Source organism: Euleptes europaea, chromosome 4, assembly GCF_029931775.1.
Source record: "Euleptes europaea isolate rEulEur1 chromosome 4, rEulEur1.hap1, whole genome shotgun sequence".
Taxonomy (NCBI): domain Eukaryota; kingdom Metazoa; phylum Chordata; class Lepidosauria; order Squamata; family Sphaerodactylidae; genus Euleptes; species Euleptes europaea.
The window spans coordinates 5,451,832-5,467,406 of NC_079315.1; the positions used below are offsets into that span (position 1 = coordinate 5,451,832).

Sequence of the window (15,575 nt, forward strand, 5' to 3'; positions counted from 1 at the left end):
ATAAGCACCACATCGCCGCAGCTGTTTTTTCAAACCCCCAAATCCACCCCCGGAGCGGCTGGGTGGATTGGTGGGCAATTGCCCGCCAATATCACCCACCTGGCCACCCTAGCGATAACCGAGTTGCTTCTATCGGATCGCAGTATATGCAGCATGATCAGCATCCCCTCCCCCTACCGGTTTTCGTTCTGGCTCCTAAATTCAATGCCTGCAAAAAAGTACAATCTGAATGCATCCTAACGAGATATTATATTTTTTTAAATGCATTTCCAAAACACTGATATTATGCCCCTGTGGTGGAGCAGACAATATAATTTTTTCCCAAAAAAATATCCTTAACTTGCCAGATGTAGCAATTATAGAACCTCCAGTGGGAAAGCCAAGCTCGATTAGACCAACCGCCGCTGCATTTCAGGCTAATGCTTTTCAGTAGAAGGGGTCGTTCTCTCGCTCTTTTCAGCTTTTTTCACAGCGTGAGTAATAACGGAGTGAGGTGTGCCACCCTCCAGAGCCCGTTGCTCTGAAGGTGGAGGAGAAAAGGCTGTGATCTTTTCCCACCTCCCACTCAGGTGACTCACGCGGGCACCCGCGGAGCTTCAAACATTGACCGGCACACCTGGCAGTCAGTATAGGGGCCTGTCCTTTTGGACGCCACCGGCATATAATATTTCTCACTGTTGGGACAATAGTCTCTGCCATCTAATATTCCAGTTCAAAACGCCTTTGGGGCTCGGTTCCGCGTGCATTCCCCTTTATAGCTTGAAAAGGTAAAGGGAGCTTGCGGCCATTCGAGTCACGCTTCATCAGAGAAAGCTGGCGGAAACGCCCCTGCGGATAAAAGCAGGGTTGGGCTTCTTGTGTGACCAAACTGTATTTTTCCTCCATTATAGTGCAAGGAAAAATAATTTGCAGTGGTTCAGAACATTCAAGCTGAGTGTACCGCTAATACAATGTATGGATCAGGACAATTATATTTCTATTGCATACTCGCCTCCTGTTTGTTTCTTAAGGTAGTTGTTCTGAGAACAAGAATCACTGGCCAATAAGAGATCCATCAGAACTGGAAATCGTAGAGCAGAGATCTTTTAAAGGCTATATTAGCCAAATGGAACCTATAAATTCGGTATAGCTTTTATTGCCAGATTCTATTTATGTATTTATCTCCCTGACCTGGATGGCCCAGGCTAGCCAGATCTCGTCAGACCTTAGAAGCGAAACAGGGTCAGCTTTGGTTAGTACTCAGATGGGAGACCACCCAGGTAGTCCAGGGTTGCTATGCAGAGGCAAGCAATGGCAAAACACCTCTGAACATCTCTTGCCTTGAAAACTTTACAAGGTTGTCATAAGTCAGCTGCAACTTGATGGCACTCTATCATCTGTCTGTCTATCTGTCTATCTGTCTGTCTGTCTATCTATCTATCTATCTATCTATCTATCTATCTATCCATCCATCCATCCTTCCATCCATCTAGCTATCTAGCTATCCTCTTTTCCTGCTGCCTTCCACTTTTCGTAGCATTATTGTCTTTTCCAGTGACTAGGGTTGCCAGCCTCCAGGTACTAGCTGGAGATCTCCTGCTATTACAGCTGATCTCCAGCTGACAGAGATCAGTTCACCCTCCCCTCTCCAAACCCCGCCTCCTCAGGCTTGGGGAGGGACTTCAGTGCCACAGAGTCCAATGGCCAAAGTGGCCATTTTCTCCAGGTGAACTGATCTCTATTGGCTGAAGATCAGTTATAATTGCACGAGATCTCCAGCTGGTACCTGGAGGTTGGCAACACTACCCATGGGGGCCCCTATGAGGCCCTTGCCTTGTGGGAACCAGCCCTTTTGAAGAACACATTAGTCACTGATGAGAAAGAAACAAGATTTAATTTCAAAAAAAATCATTTTGGCTGACAATAAAACACTCGTTACATATGAAAATACTCTCAGATTAATAGTACTCTACATCTGAAAGCTGACATATTTATTGTACAAACGGTCAGAGAGGAGGCCCCCCTGTGAACGAGCCCGTTCCGGTGAGTCTTTCAAAGATTTCGAATGATTGTCATTGTGTGACGGTACATCATGGGGAGTCTTCCTTGAGAGTTCGGCAGGATGTCCCGAAAACCCTGGAACTGCCAGTGCCGAAGCCACAGCGAACAGAGATTCTTCCCAATACATAAAGTGCAACGACTGATCCAGGCAGGTAGATACTCACTCACCTGGGAGAGGATCAAAAACTGGCAGGGCAGTTTTGCAAAAAAAGAAGAAGAAGGCAAGTTCATTTTTTTTTCTTTTCAGGCCACAAATGACTGAGAGAGGACTGTGGGCAGGCAGCAGGTGAGCAAACATTTTTGGAAACGAATAACCTCTGTGGACATACTTGCAAGGCCGGATTAACTCACATTTTGGCAAACTGGGAGAGCAAGATTGCATTTCTCCTGCTCTGGAGAAAAAGAGTTTAAATGAAGGGGGAGTCTGAATGAAGCAAATTCTATTTTGACATTCCAATACATGGAAATGATCATAGCTAATAGGGTAAACCAGCACAATTACCAAAAAAAGAAAAGAAAAAAAGATAACTTGTAAATTACAGGAATGAAGAAGAAGAAGAAGAGTTAGTTTTTATGTGCTGACTTTCTCTACCACTTAAGGAAGAATCAAATGGGCTTACAATCACCTTTCCCTCCCCACAACAGACACCCTGTGAGGTATGCGGGGCTGAGAGAGTGTGACTAGCCCAAGGTCACCCAGCTGGCTTCATGTGTAGGAGTGGGGGAACCAACCCAGTTCACCAGATTAGCGTCTGCCGCTCATGTGGAGGAGTGGGGAATCATACCCGGTTCTCCAGATCAGAGTCCGTCGCTCCAAACCACCGCTCTTAACCACTACACCACGCTCGCTCTCTAATAAATCAAATCACTGTTTGTTGCAGATTTTATTTATAGTAACAAAACTCTAGCTGGTTAAAATTCTTTTTAACGGAAAATTATGCCCACCCTCATTTTTAGGGATCTTGGAGAAAAAAAAGGTTACCCGAGGCTTCTCCCACCTTTGTCAAGCTGTGTTTGTTTGCATAGAAAAAGGATTTACCAGAGGCATTGAAACTATCACAGGAGAAGAAATTGCACTTCTTTCCGACTGAAAAAAGAGCGCTTAAAAAGTTTCTGTGGGTTATTGCAACAGTACAAGAATACAAGATGCTTCCATTGAATTAAAAAAAATGTAAAAGAAATTGGGAACGCAAAGCGGGCTAAGAAAGAGCAGGGGCCTTCTCTTGCCTTCCCTCTGTGGAATTATAGGATAGGCTCAGCCGGCGTTTTCCGAGTTCACGTTGGCAGCATCCCCAGGCAAAGGACGCCGCGGCCTCTTGCTGTGGGAGTAGTTCTGTCGGCCTCTCTACCCGGCGCCCATCACAACCTCGTTGTGAGGTAATTGTCCTGCTCTACGGTCTCTTGTTTCCCAGCCGAGTCCCTACTGAAGTCCAACTCCTTGTCCAGCAAATCCTTTGGTGTGAGCAGCTCAGAGTCCTGCCTCGTGCTATTCATTGTGTCGGCGGAGGAAGGTGCCTCATCCAGCTTGGAATCTGAAGCCTCGGTTTCAGCTCGCGCCTTAGCACCCGCCGCGCTCTTCTCACTGGGACTATGGATGTTCAACTCGCAATTGACCACCAGCTCTTCCTCCTCCACCTCCTTGGCTTCCTCCAGTTGCTCCTCCATTTGTTGACGGGAGACTTCTTCCGAGATGGAGTAGATCGGATTGGCGCTTGGCTCGGCAGAGATGTTTTTGGACTGTTTGTGAAAGAACCCGAACTTCTTCACGTCGGAGACGAAGTTCACCTTCTTCTGCTTTTCCTTGGGGGGCTCGGATGCCTTCAGGGCCGACCCGTTGCTCAGGATGTGCGCCTCCGAGGCCCGCGCAGCGGCCCTCGGGTGAATCATGGTGGTGATGTCAAAAAGGCTCAGGGTTCTCCGCTTCACTTTCTCCTGTCCTTCGGTCTCGTCTCCTTCCGCAGCCTCGGATAAAGAGTCGTCGTCTTTGCCCGTCTTTGAGGACTGCAAGTTGGGCAGTTTGTTTCCCTTTAGCAAACCGAGGACTTCAAAGCGGAAACTGGAAATATCTTGTTTTAACTCCTAAATGCAAGCAGAAAACAGGTGGCTTTTAAAGCATGGAACGCTTAGCAGAAAAAGTGTTTCACATTTGAAAGTGGTTGGAAACCTTCCAGGGAGGGTGATTTTGGTGCCCTAGGAGGGGCTGAGGTAGCCCGGGAGAGAATCATAGAATCATAGAGTTGGAAGGGATCACCAGGGTTATCTAGTCCAACCCCCTGCACAATGCAGGAAATCCACAACTACCTCTCCCACACACCCCAGTGTCCCCTACTCCATGCCCAGAAGAGGGCCAAGATGCCCTCCCTCTCATGAACTGCCCCACACACCCCCAGTAACCCCTACTTCATGCCCAGAAGATGGCCAAGGTACCCTCCCTCTCATGATCTGCCTCAGGTCATAGAATCATCTGCTGACAGATGGCCATCTAGCCTCTGCTTAAAAACCTCCAGGGAAGGAGAGCTCACCATCTCCTGAGAAAGCCTGTCCCACTGAGGAACCGCTCTGTTAGAAAATTCTTCCTAATGTCTAGAAGGAAACTCTTTTGATTTGATTTCAACCCGTTGTTCCTGGTCCGACCTTCTGGGGCAACAAAAATAACTTGGCACCCTCCTCTATATGACAGCCCTTCAAGTACTTGAAGATGGTTATCCTATCCCCTCTCAGTGTTCTCCTCTTCAGGCAAAACATACCCTGCTCCTTTCCTCCTATGACTTGGTCTCCAGACCCTTCACCATCTTTGTTGCCCTCCTCTGGACACATTCCATCTTGTCTACATCCTTCTTAAATTGTGGTGCCCCAAACTGAACACTATACTCTAGGTGAGGTCTAACCAGAGCAGAGTGACTCCACATCAGCTGGTCTGCTTGTGAAGGGAGTCTGGAAGCACTGTTGTCCCAACATGAGGACTGGTGTTCAGCATCTCCATCTTTTTTTGCCACTCTCTCAGTGGCTCTGTTATTTTGCTTTCTGGGGCTGCCACCCTCTAAGCTTTGTAGGGCGGGTGGGGGGGAGGGATACAGGCAGAGGTTGAGACTTACCTCCACACACACACTCAAATACATCCCCCACCTTAACTACACAGGTACAAATCGATATACAAATGGCTTGACTGTGTTCTGAACTCTCAGGCAGATAGTATCTTAAATGCGCTCGCTCATGAAGCAGATGCACAGTTCCAAAGCCCTCCAAGCGAAGACCAAGCACCTTAAAATTCTCCTCTGTCAGCCCTTCTTCTGTTTTAGCGTCTCTTATCATCGCTGCCACGTATCTCTTAACCAGATTTTTCATGACCTCCTGAAAGAGAAGAACAATCTGTCGTTTGAGTGGTCTCTAGCCATGCAGATTGATGCTTGGCGAAGGCAAGACGTCATTTCCAGTGGTTTTAAAATATCACTCCAAGAGAAATTAGAAGAGATGAACATAGGAAATCATAATGGGGGCGAACTGGCTGTTGGGGGTCAAGCTGGGAACCGGGTTCAGCCTCACTGGAACTGATGAGTGGATGGTGTGTGGGGGAGGGGGGAAGGATGGACAAAGAGACCCCCTTTGTGTTCCTTTGGGTTTTTGCATTTGGCCATTGTGAAGATTTTCAATCCCCCCATATCCACGGCTGCGATTGAGAATGCCTTTATTTCTTTTACTCACTGGGTAAGTTATACAACACCGATACTTACAACAAAAGTTGTTTATATGCATAGCAGTACATACAGTAGATTTGATGCCCAAATAATGTTGGAAAATGTATGCACTGTATAGGGAAAGTTCAGTGTGAGGCAAAATGGGAAATGCCACGAAAACAAGTTCTGTTTCCACAATGGACAAGCAAATTCAAAACAGGGATGCCCTGAATGCCAGTGTGAAAGGCGGTTTACACACAAAACTTAAAATAAATAAATAAATAAGATTGAACCATGCGCAAATGAGCATAATTGAATTGGCAAGAGCTTGTGCATCTAGCCACTCACAGTCTTCCCTGATGTAAAGTAAATCAGATAGAAAGCAGGATGGTTTAGTGCAGGGGTGTCAAACATAAACCCTGCGGGCCAGATCCGGCCCCTTGAGAGCTAAGGTAGTTCTGGTCCATGCTAAAAAGTCCAGTTGCATCCAATGATAATAATAAAAAACAAAAACAAAATAAAGGACACTTACCTGATATTGATGATGTCTCCTCAAATTATCAGCCGCACGCCTCTGAAAAATAGAACATGAATTGGCTGGAATTATATTTGAAAACTTTAGCGGAGCCAGAAGAACAATTTGATGACCACTGTACATAGATGATTAATACATTCTTAAATAAGCTGGAATCTGAAAACAGTGCTTCACACCAAACCTGGTTTATAGTCCTTGTTTGTCTCTCTGGAACTCAAACCCATGGTGGGCACGACCCCTCAGACCTCTTTCATGGTTCATTAATTGTAACAACCATTCCTTTCCAGTCCCATACCCAGAGATTCACATCTGCAGGATTTCCAGTGGGCCACCACTCTTCCACTCCTGCCCATCCTTTTTTCGCCCTGTCACAAATGTTCGTGCACATTTTCCCTTTCATGTGCATCTGAAGAAGTGAGGCCTGACTCGAAATAAACTTTGTTCGTCTTTAAGGTGCCTACAAGACTAGGAAAACTTGAGTAGGCCATATGTAGGCTTTTTAGCTATAATTTTTAGCCTATAAGACTAGGAATACTTCGGTAACCCATATATAGGCTTTTTAGCAATACATTTTAGCCTATAAGACTAGGAAAACTTGGGTAAGCCATATATAGGTCTTTTAGCTATAATTTTTAGCCTATAAGACTAGGAATGCCCTGACCTGGATGGGCCAGGCTAGCCTGATCTCATCAGATCTCAGAAGCTAAGCAGGGTCGGCCCTGGTTAGTGTTTGGATGGGAGATCACCAAGGAATACCAGGGTTGCTGTGCAGAGGAAGGCACTGGCAAACCACCTCTGTTAGTCCCTTGCCATGAAAACCCCCAAAGGGGTTGCCATAAGTCGACTGCGACTTGACGGCACCTTACACACACACACACACAAGATGAGGAATACTTGGGTAACCCATATATAGGCTTTTTAGCTATAATTTTTAGCCTACAAGACTAGGAAAACTTGGGAAAGCCATATATAGGCTTTTTAGCTATAATTTTTAGCCTACAAGACTAGGAAAACTTGGGAAAGCCATACATAGGCTTTTTAGCTATACTTTTTAGCCTACAAGACTAGGAATACTTCGGTAACCCATATATAGGCATTTTAGCAATACTTTTTAGCCTATAAGACTAGGAAAACTTGGGTAAGCCATATATAGGTCTTTTAAAAAAAAGGTAAAGGTCCCCTGTGCAAGCACCAGGTCATTCCTGAACCATGGGGTGATGTCACATCCCAACGTTTCCAAGGCAGACTTTGTTTGCGGGGTGGTTTGCCAGTGCCTTCCCCAGTCATCTTCCCTTTACCCCCAGCCAGCTGGGTACTCATTTCACCGACCTCGGAAGGATGGAAGGCTGAGTCAACCCTGAGCCGGCTACCTGAAACTGACTTCCGTCGGGATCAAACTCAGGTCGTGAGCAGAGCTTTTGACTGCAGTACTGCAGCTTAACACTCTGCGCCACAGGGCTCCTATAGGTCTTTTAGCTATTATTTTTTATAAAGATAATGTATAATTCTGTGAATGTATAACTTTAAAATGTTTCTTTTCTCAAAAGTTATTTGAAATACTGGAAGTTTGAATTATTTATTATTTGCATGTAAAAGACAGTGGCGCAGAGAGGTAAGCTGCAGTACTGCAGTCCAAGCTCTGCTCATGACCTGAGTTTGATCCCGACGGAAGTCGGTTTCAGGTAGCCGGCTCAAGGTTGACTCAGCCTTCCATCCTTCCGAGGTCGGTAAAATGAGTCCGAAGCTTGCTAGGGGAAAAGGGAAGATGACTGGGGAAGGCACTGGCAAACCACCCCGTAAACAAAGTCTGCCTAGTAAACGTCAGGATGTGACATCACCCCATGGGTCAGGAATGACCCGGTGCTTGCACAGGGGACCTTTACCTTTTTTTAAAAAGACAATGAGGATGGGGAAGAAATGGGCAGTACTTACCCCAATAGTTCCAAAACTCTCTGGTTTCTTTCGGATTTTTTTCCGACATACTCGTCTCCACAGCCAGGCGATCAGGTACCAGAGAGATTTTGGACTCGGGATCACATTGAAGGGAGTGGGAAGAGTCCCTCCTTCCTCAAAGTAACTCATCCACAGTTTTGTCCGAGCAAATTTCCATTCAATGTCTGCATGATCCTGAACACAGGAAGTAGGAAAACACCTTAAAGCCAGCACGGTGCGAGGAAGCTTTTAGCTTTGCCCATCACTGGAATCCCACATGAGATGAAACGCACTGCGAAATCACACTTTTGGTGATAGCAAAAAAAAAAACTTGAATCATCCTACTGAAGCACTCTGACCCTCTTATCACTTTTAAATCTCCCAAAGGCAGCAGAGGGTAATGACAAACGGAGGAAACATTGATTTATGTCTGGCAAAGGATCGTTGTTATCAGCCTACTGCTTTTAACAGCACTGTGGCATCATGGAGCACCAATTTTATTCAGACATGTAATAGCCAGAGTAAGTCTCTGGAAGCTGAAAGGTTTCAGTTAGAGTGCATGGGTTTTTTTTTAATGACTCATTCCTTTTCCAGTGAAGAGAAGGAAGAAATGCCATTGCAGCCATCAGCCAAGGGGTGAGCACCAATTTTTTCCCGGTATTTTTCGGCTTCGGGTTTAACGAACCCGGAATTTTTCAAAAAATCCGGAAAAAGACGAATACTTAGTTTGGCTTTTCCTGGAAAATTGCAAATGTTCGGGTTAATAAAGCCAAACCTGAAAAATACGGGGTGCAGAGCTGAAAGCTGGGCTCGCCCCCCCCCCCAGCTGAACTCTACATGGAGCTTGGCTGGGGCAGGATGAAAAACTGAAGGCTGTACTGGTTCCCAGTTTTTCGCCCCCTCCCGGGATTTTGACTGGGGCAGGGAGAAACTGAAGGCTTTGAAGCTGACAGCGGACTCAGCAAGCAGCAGGTAAGGATGGAAAGGAGATGGGGGTTTAAAAAATGTCAGCGGGGCCAAAGTGGCCCCGAATAATCTCAGAAGCATAGATTTTGGCCCTGGTTAGGACTAGAATGGGAGACCACCAAAGAAATCCAGGGTCATGATGCAGAGGCGGGCAATGGCAAAGCACCTATGAATGTCTCCTGCCCTGAAAACCCTGCGGGGCCACCGTAAGTCAACTGCGGCTCGACGGCACTTTCCGCCACCACTGCATGCATATCTACCATAAGCTCCTTGTAGAAAGAGTGGAATGAAAATACAGCAGATAGAGCTCTAACCATCATCAACTTTGGCACTAGAATTTCAGTAGAATGTGAACGCATGAAGCTGCCTTCCACTGAACCAGACCCTCGGTCCATCAAAGTCAGTAATGTCTACTCAGACTGGAACGGCTCTCCAGGGTCTCAGACAGAGGTCTTTCACATCACCTACCTGCCTAGTCCCTTTACCTGGAGATGCCAGGGATTGAAGCTGGGATCTTCTGCACGCCAAGCAGATGCTCTGCCACTGAGCCACAGCCCTACTCCATGGCTCCCCAGGGTCTCAGGCAGAGGTCTTTCACATCACCTACTTGCCTAGGCCCTTTACATGTAGATGCTGGGGACAGAACCTGGGACCTTCTGCATGCCAAGCAGAGGCTCTACCACTGAGCCACAACCCTTCCCCAAATGTGATGGGGAAAAGCTAGGCTGGACTCTCTCATATGGTCTAGTTCTTTTCCTTCGGGGGCGGGGGTAGAGCAAGTGAACTCACAGCTCAGGGGACTTCAGTGAAATGAGTAGGGTGTAACTCTGTTTAGGATTGCACTGTTGACCTGGCATGCATATCAGATTTCTTCTTCTCAGAAAGCTCACGTGCTGATCATAGAATCATAGAGTTGGAAGGGACCACCAGGGTCATCTAGTCCAACCCCCTGCACAATGCAGGAAATTAACAACTACCTCCCCCCCACATCCCCAGTGACCCCAACCCTTGCCTCGCAATGCAGGATCCCACAATCAAAGCACTCCCGACAGATGGCCATCCAGCCTCTGCTTAAAGACCTCCAAAGACGGGGACTCCACCACCCTCTTGAGGCAGTGCATTCCACCATCGAACAGCCCTCACCATCAGAAAGTTCTTCCTAATGTTTAGGTGGAATCACTTTTCTATTAGTTTAAATCCATTACTCCATGTCCTAGTCTCTGGAACAACAGAGAACAAGCTAGTTCCCTCATCAACATGACATCCCTTCAAATAATTAAACATGGCTATCATGTCTCCCCTCAACCTTCTCCAAACTAAAAAAACCCAACTCCCTAAGTCTCACCTCATAGGGTATGGATTCCAGACCTCTGACCATTCTGGTCGCCCTCCTCTGGACACGCTCCAACTTGTCAACATCCTTCTTAAATTGTGGAGCCCAAAACTGGACACAGTATTCCAAGTGAGGTCTGACCAATGCAGAATACAGTGGTAGTATTACTTTCCTTGATCTAGACACAATACTCCTATTGATGCAGCCCAGAATTGCATTGGCCTTCTTAGACGCCATATCACACTGTTGGCTCATGTTCAGTTTGTGGTCCACTAAGACTCCCAGCTCTTTTTCACATGTACTGTTGTCAAGCCAACTATCTCCCATCCTGTACCTGTGCCTTATGTTGTTTCTGCCTAGGTGAAGTACCTTACACTTCTCCCTATTGAAATCCATTTTATTACTTATAGCCCAGCTCTCCAGTCTATCAAGGCCATTCTGAACTCTGACCCTATCCTTCGGGGTATTAACTACCCCTCCTAACTTGGTGTCATCTGCAAATTTGATTAGCATGCTCTCTATTCCATCATACAAGTCATTTATAAAAAATATTAAATAGTACCGGTCCCAGGACAGACCCCTGTGGTACCCCACTAGTCACTCCTCTCCAGGATGAGGTTGTGCCATTAATGAGCACCCTTTGGGTTCAGTTGGTCAACCAATTACCAATCCACCTAACAGTAGCAGTGTCCAGCCCACATTTTACTAGCTTTGTTTCAAGAAGGTTATGGGGGACTTTATCAAAGGCTTTACTGAAATCAAGGTACACTACATCTACAGCATTCCCTTCATCTACTATACTTGTCACTCTATCAAAAAAAGAAATGAGGTTAGTTTGGCATGACCTGTTTTTGAGAAACCCATGTTGACTGTCAGTGATCACGGCATTTCTTTCTAAGTGCTTACAGACTGTCTGTTTAATCATCTGCTCTAGTATTTTACCTGGTATTGATGTCAGGCTGACTGGGCGATAATTGTTTAGGATTTCTTTCTTCCCCTTTTTAAAGATGGGGACCACATTAGCCCTCCTCCAGTCTGCTGGAACCTCTCCTGTTCTCCATGAATTCTCAAAGATTATTGCCAGTGGTTCTGAAATCACTTCAGCCAGTTCTTTTAACACCCTTGGATGCAGTTCGTCCGGTCCCGGAGGCTTGAATTCATCAAGAGTAGCCAGGTATTCCCGTACTATCTCAGATTCTATGCTATGCCGTAATTCCCCTATTGCATCCTCTGCTCCATTATTCCCAGGTTGAGGACTATTCCCCTTTTGGGAGAAGACTGATACAAAAAAGGAGTTAAGTAATTCTGCCTTTTCTGCCTCCCATTAATAACTCCCCATCCTCTCCACACAATGACCCGATCATTACCTTGATCTTCCTTTTGTTATGGACATAACAAAAAATAATAATTTGTTTTTGTTTTTAACTTCCCTAGCTAGCCGGAGCTCATTCTGCGCTTTAGCCTTCCTGACTTTCTCCCTACATGTGTTGGCTACTTGTTTGAATTCCTCTTTGTTGATTTCTCCCTTTTTCCATTTCTTGTACATGCCCTTCTTAAATCCTATCTCAACCAAAAGTTCTTTAGTCATCCACCCTGGTTTCTTCAAACCTCTACCTTTTTTTCTCCTCGTGGGAATTGATTGAAATTGTGCCTTCAATATTTCCCTTTTAAGAATTTCCCATCCTTCATGTACTCCCTTCTCATTCAATATTCTCACCAACGGGATCACACCCAGTAGTTCCCTAAATTTATTTAAATCAGCTTTTCTAAAGTCTAGAATACATGTTTGACTATTTCTTGCTTCTCCTATCTGCTGTATAACAAACTCCAGGAGAACATGGTCACTCCCACCTAAAGATCCCACTCCTTCTACCCCATAAACCAAGTCATCATTATTGGTTAAGATCAGATCCAAAATGGCTGTTCCCCTTGTAGCTTCTTCCACTTTTTGGACTATGAAGTTGTCTGCAAGGGAAGTGAGGAATTTGTTGGACCTAGTCGTTTTGGCAGAGTTAGCCTTCCAACAGATGTAAGGATAATTGAAATCTCCCATTACTACTACATCTCTCTTTTTTGAATGTTTGGACATCTGTTCCAGGAAAGCCTCAGTCTGGCTTGGGTGTCTATAATATACCCCCACAATGACATCACTATTTTTCTCCCCCTTAATTTTTACCCAGATGGTTTCAAGCTGGGTTCCAGTGTCTAAGACCTGGATCTCCTCGTAGGTGTAATCACCCCTAACGTATAATGCTACTCCTCCCCCCTTCCGATTTGGTCTATTTCTCCGAAATAGGTTATACCCTTCAATTAATACATTCCAATCATGAGACTTGTCCCACCAGGTTTCCGTAATGCTATTATATAATATTTGCTTTGTACTATTAACAGTTCTAATTCATCCTGCTTATTTCCCATGCTCTGTGCATTAGTGTAGAGACACCTTAGACCACAGGTCCTTCCTCTTGGCAGCTTATTTTAGATTGTTTCCCTCTCATTGTTAAGTTTTTGAACTGTCTTTCCTTGCGTATGTGCTACCCTCTGCAATTTGTTCCTATCTATATTTGCAGTAATTGTCCTCACTTGAAGCTTGAAATTAACGTCTCGCTCCCCCGGAAGATTTAGTTTAAAGCCCTCCTTATCAGGCTTGCAAGGCTGTGGCCAAACACATTTTTACCCACCTTTGTGAGGTGCAAGCCATCTCCCAATAGAAGAGCATTATCCAGGTAGCATAAGCCATGGTCGAAAAAAACCAAACCTTTCCTGGCGACACCATCGACGCAGCCACTCATTTATTTCCAGAATTTTTCATTCTCGTCCCAATCCACGGCCTACTACAGGAAGAACCGACGAAAACACATCCTGTGCTCCCAGTTCCTTCACCTTTTTACCCAAAGCTGTATAGTCCCTTTTAATACTTTCTGGGCTGTGCCAGGCAGTATCGTTTGTTCCCACATGAATAAGAAGGGAGGGATAATGATCTGTGGGTCTAACAACTCTATCCAGACTTTCCGTCACATCCTGGATGCGCGCCCCCGGCAGACAACACACCTCTCGAGACAACAAGTCTGGTCGACACACTTTACCCCTCTCAGTAGGGAATCCCCAATAACCAACACTCGCCTATTCCTACATTGGGGAGCAGACGTTTGAGTCCTGTCATCCACAGGAACCTGAGAGACCAGAGAGGACTGGGCGCTGAACCTTTCTTCCAATGATCCAGGCTCAGCATCTATAGGGAGGTTTTGAAACCGATTGCTAAGCAGCAGAGGAACAGAATCTCTCCTGACTTTCCTATTTCTGTGGGTAACATTCTTCCACATATTCTCCTTCTGAGATGGGTCCCCCTCCCTACACTGAGTTATTTGGCCCTCCTTCTCTTGTCCTCCCAAGAGGTTTTCAAGAGTTTGGTCCATGCACTCCTCCCCCTCTTTTATACTCTGCAGTGTAGACAAGCATGCCTCGAGTCCCCTGACTTTCTCCTCCAGTAGAACCACCAACTTACACTTACTGCATGTGTAATTGCAGTTACCCTCGGGTAGGAAAACAAACATTCCACAAACCTTACACGTCACTGCCTCCACTCTCTCACCAGCCGTTCCGCTTTGATTCATTGCAGACATGGTATGGTGTCTTGCACACTCCCTCAATGGTAACCCTACTAAAAGCTTCACGACACTCCTGGTTTCAGAGTAAACTGCAAATACAAACTTCGTTTCAAGACCCCCAGACACGACCCCCAGGCTAAGAGCCACAGGCCAAGAACCCTTGTGCTCTCGCCCTTCGGCTTGCACCAAAAGCCTGGCGAGCGCAGGCTTCTAAATGAACAACTCTCAGTCCCACCCCTCAATGCCAACAGCAGAGCGCGGGCCTCTCCAACAGGCCCCAAGCACCCCTCACCCACACTCTCTCTCACACACTAACTCACTCTCTCACACACCAGCCTCAGCTGAAGCTCCCAAACAGCTGAGGCACAAGCAAAAGCAAAAACTTACACTGACCTCTTTAGCAGCTCTGAGTCCTGCAGAATCACAACACAACTGCCTGTGGTGAGCGCAGTGCAACTAACACAAACTATTTGTGTGGTATAACGGTTAAGACTGTTGGACTAGAGACCCAGGTTCGAAGCTAGGTACTCATGCCATGGAAGCTTGCTGGGTGACCTTGGGTCAGTCCCACTCTCTCAGCCTAACCTCCCTCACAGGGTTGTTGTGAGGATAAAATGAACACACATGAACACATGAAGCTGCATTATACCGAATCAGCCCCTTGGTCCATCAAAGTCAGTATAGTCTACTCAGATCGGCAGCAGCTCTCCAGGGTCTCAGGAAGGAGTCTTTCACATCACCTACCTGCCTGGTCCCTTTAACTGGAGATGCCGGAGATTGAACCTGGGACCTTCTGCATGCCGAGCAGATGCTCCACCACTGAACCACTGCCCCTCCCCAAATGAACACATGAAGCTGCTCGATTCTGAATCAGACCCTTGGTCTATCAAAGTCAGTATTGTCTACTCTGACTGGCAGCGGCTCTCAAGGGTCTCAGGTAGAGGTCTTTCACATCACCTACCTGCCTAATTCCTTTAACTGGAGATGCCGGGGATTGAACCTGGGACCTTCTGCATGCTGAGCAGAGGCTCTACCACTGAGCTATGGCCCCTCCCCAATGGAGGAGAGGAGAAGGACGTAAGCCACTTTGGGTATCCTTTGGGGAGAAAGGCGGGGTATAAACGAATGAAGTAAAATAAATGTATAAAATAAGACACAGAAGAGAGGAAAGGAACTGACTGCAATGAGCTGGTAGGAGTTGTTCATCATGGCTATCAGCATGTTGAGCAGGACAACCAGCGAGATGACATTGTAAGTGCCAAACATGGTGGCCCCAACGAACTCGGTGAACTCGTGTCGGGCTTTCACATTAGTGACGTACAGGTTGATGAGTCCAAAGACAGACCAAAACAGCGACTGGAGGGTTTCAAATAACCTGGGGGGAAAGAAAAGGAGAATTTCAATCATGCAGGCAGAAGAAGAAAAGAAGAAGAAAAAGAAGAAGAAGAGTTGGTTTTTATATGCTGATTTTTCTCTACCACTTAAGG

General features: G+C 46.1%; 1 protein-coding gene across 1 annotated transcript in view; it reads right to left on the reverse strand.

Moving 5' to 3' along the window:
- Positions 1-3,395: 3,395 nt before the first annotated feature.
- Positions 3,396-15,575, reverse strand: part of TRPC4 (transient receptor potential cation channel subfamily C member 4) — a 130,963-nt gene continuing 118,783 nt past the window's right edge. The window contains exons 7-11 of the mRNA XM_056848067.1: positions 15,268-15,463; positions 8,182-8,376; positions 6,247-6,288; positions 5,302-5,391; positions 3,396-4,119 (exon numbers count right to left, since the gene is read on the reverse strand). Of these exons, the coding sequence (XP_056704045.1) occupies positions 3,400-4,119; positions 5,302-5,391; positions 6,247-6,288; positions 8,182-8,376; positions 15,268-15,463 (1,243 nt within the window). The 3' untranslated portion in view covers positions 3,396-3,399. The remainder of the gene's footprint in view (positions 4,120-5,301; positions 5,392-6,246; positions 6,289-8,181; positions 8,377-15,267; positions 15,464-15,575) is intronic.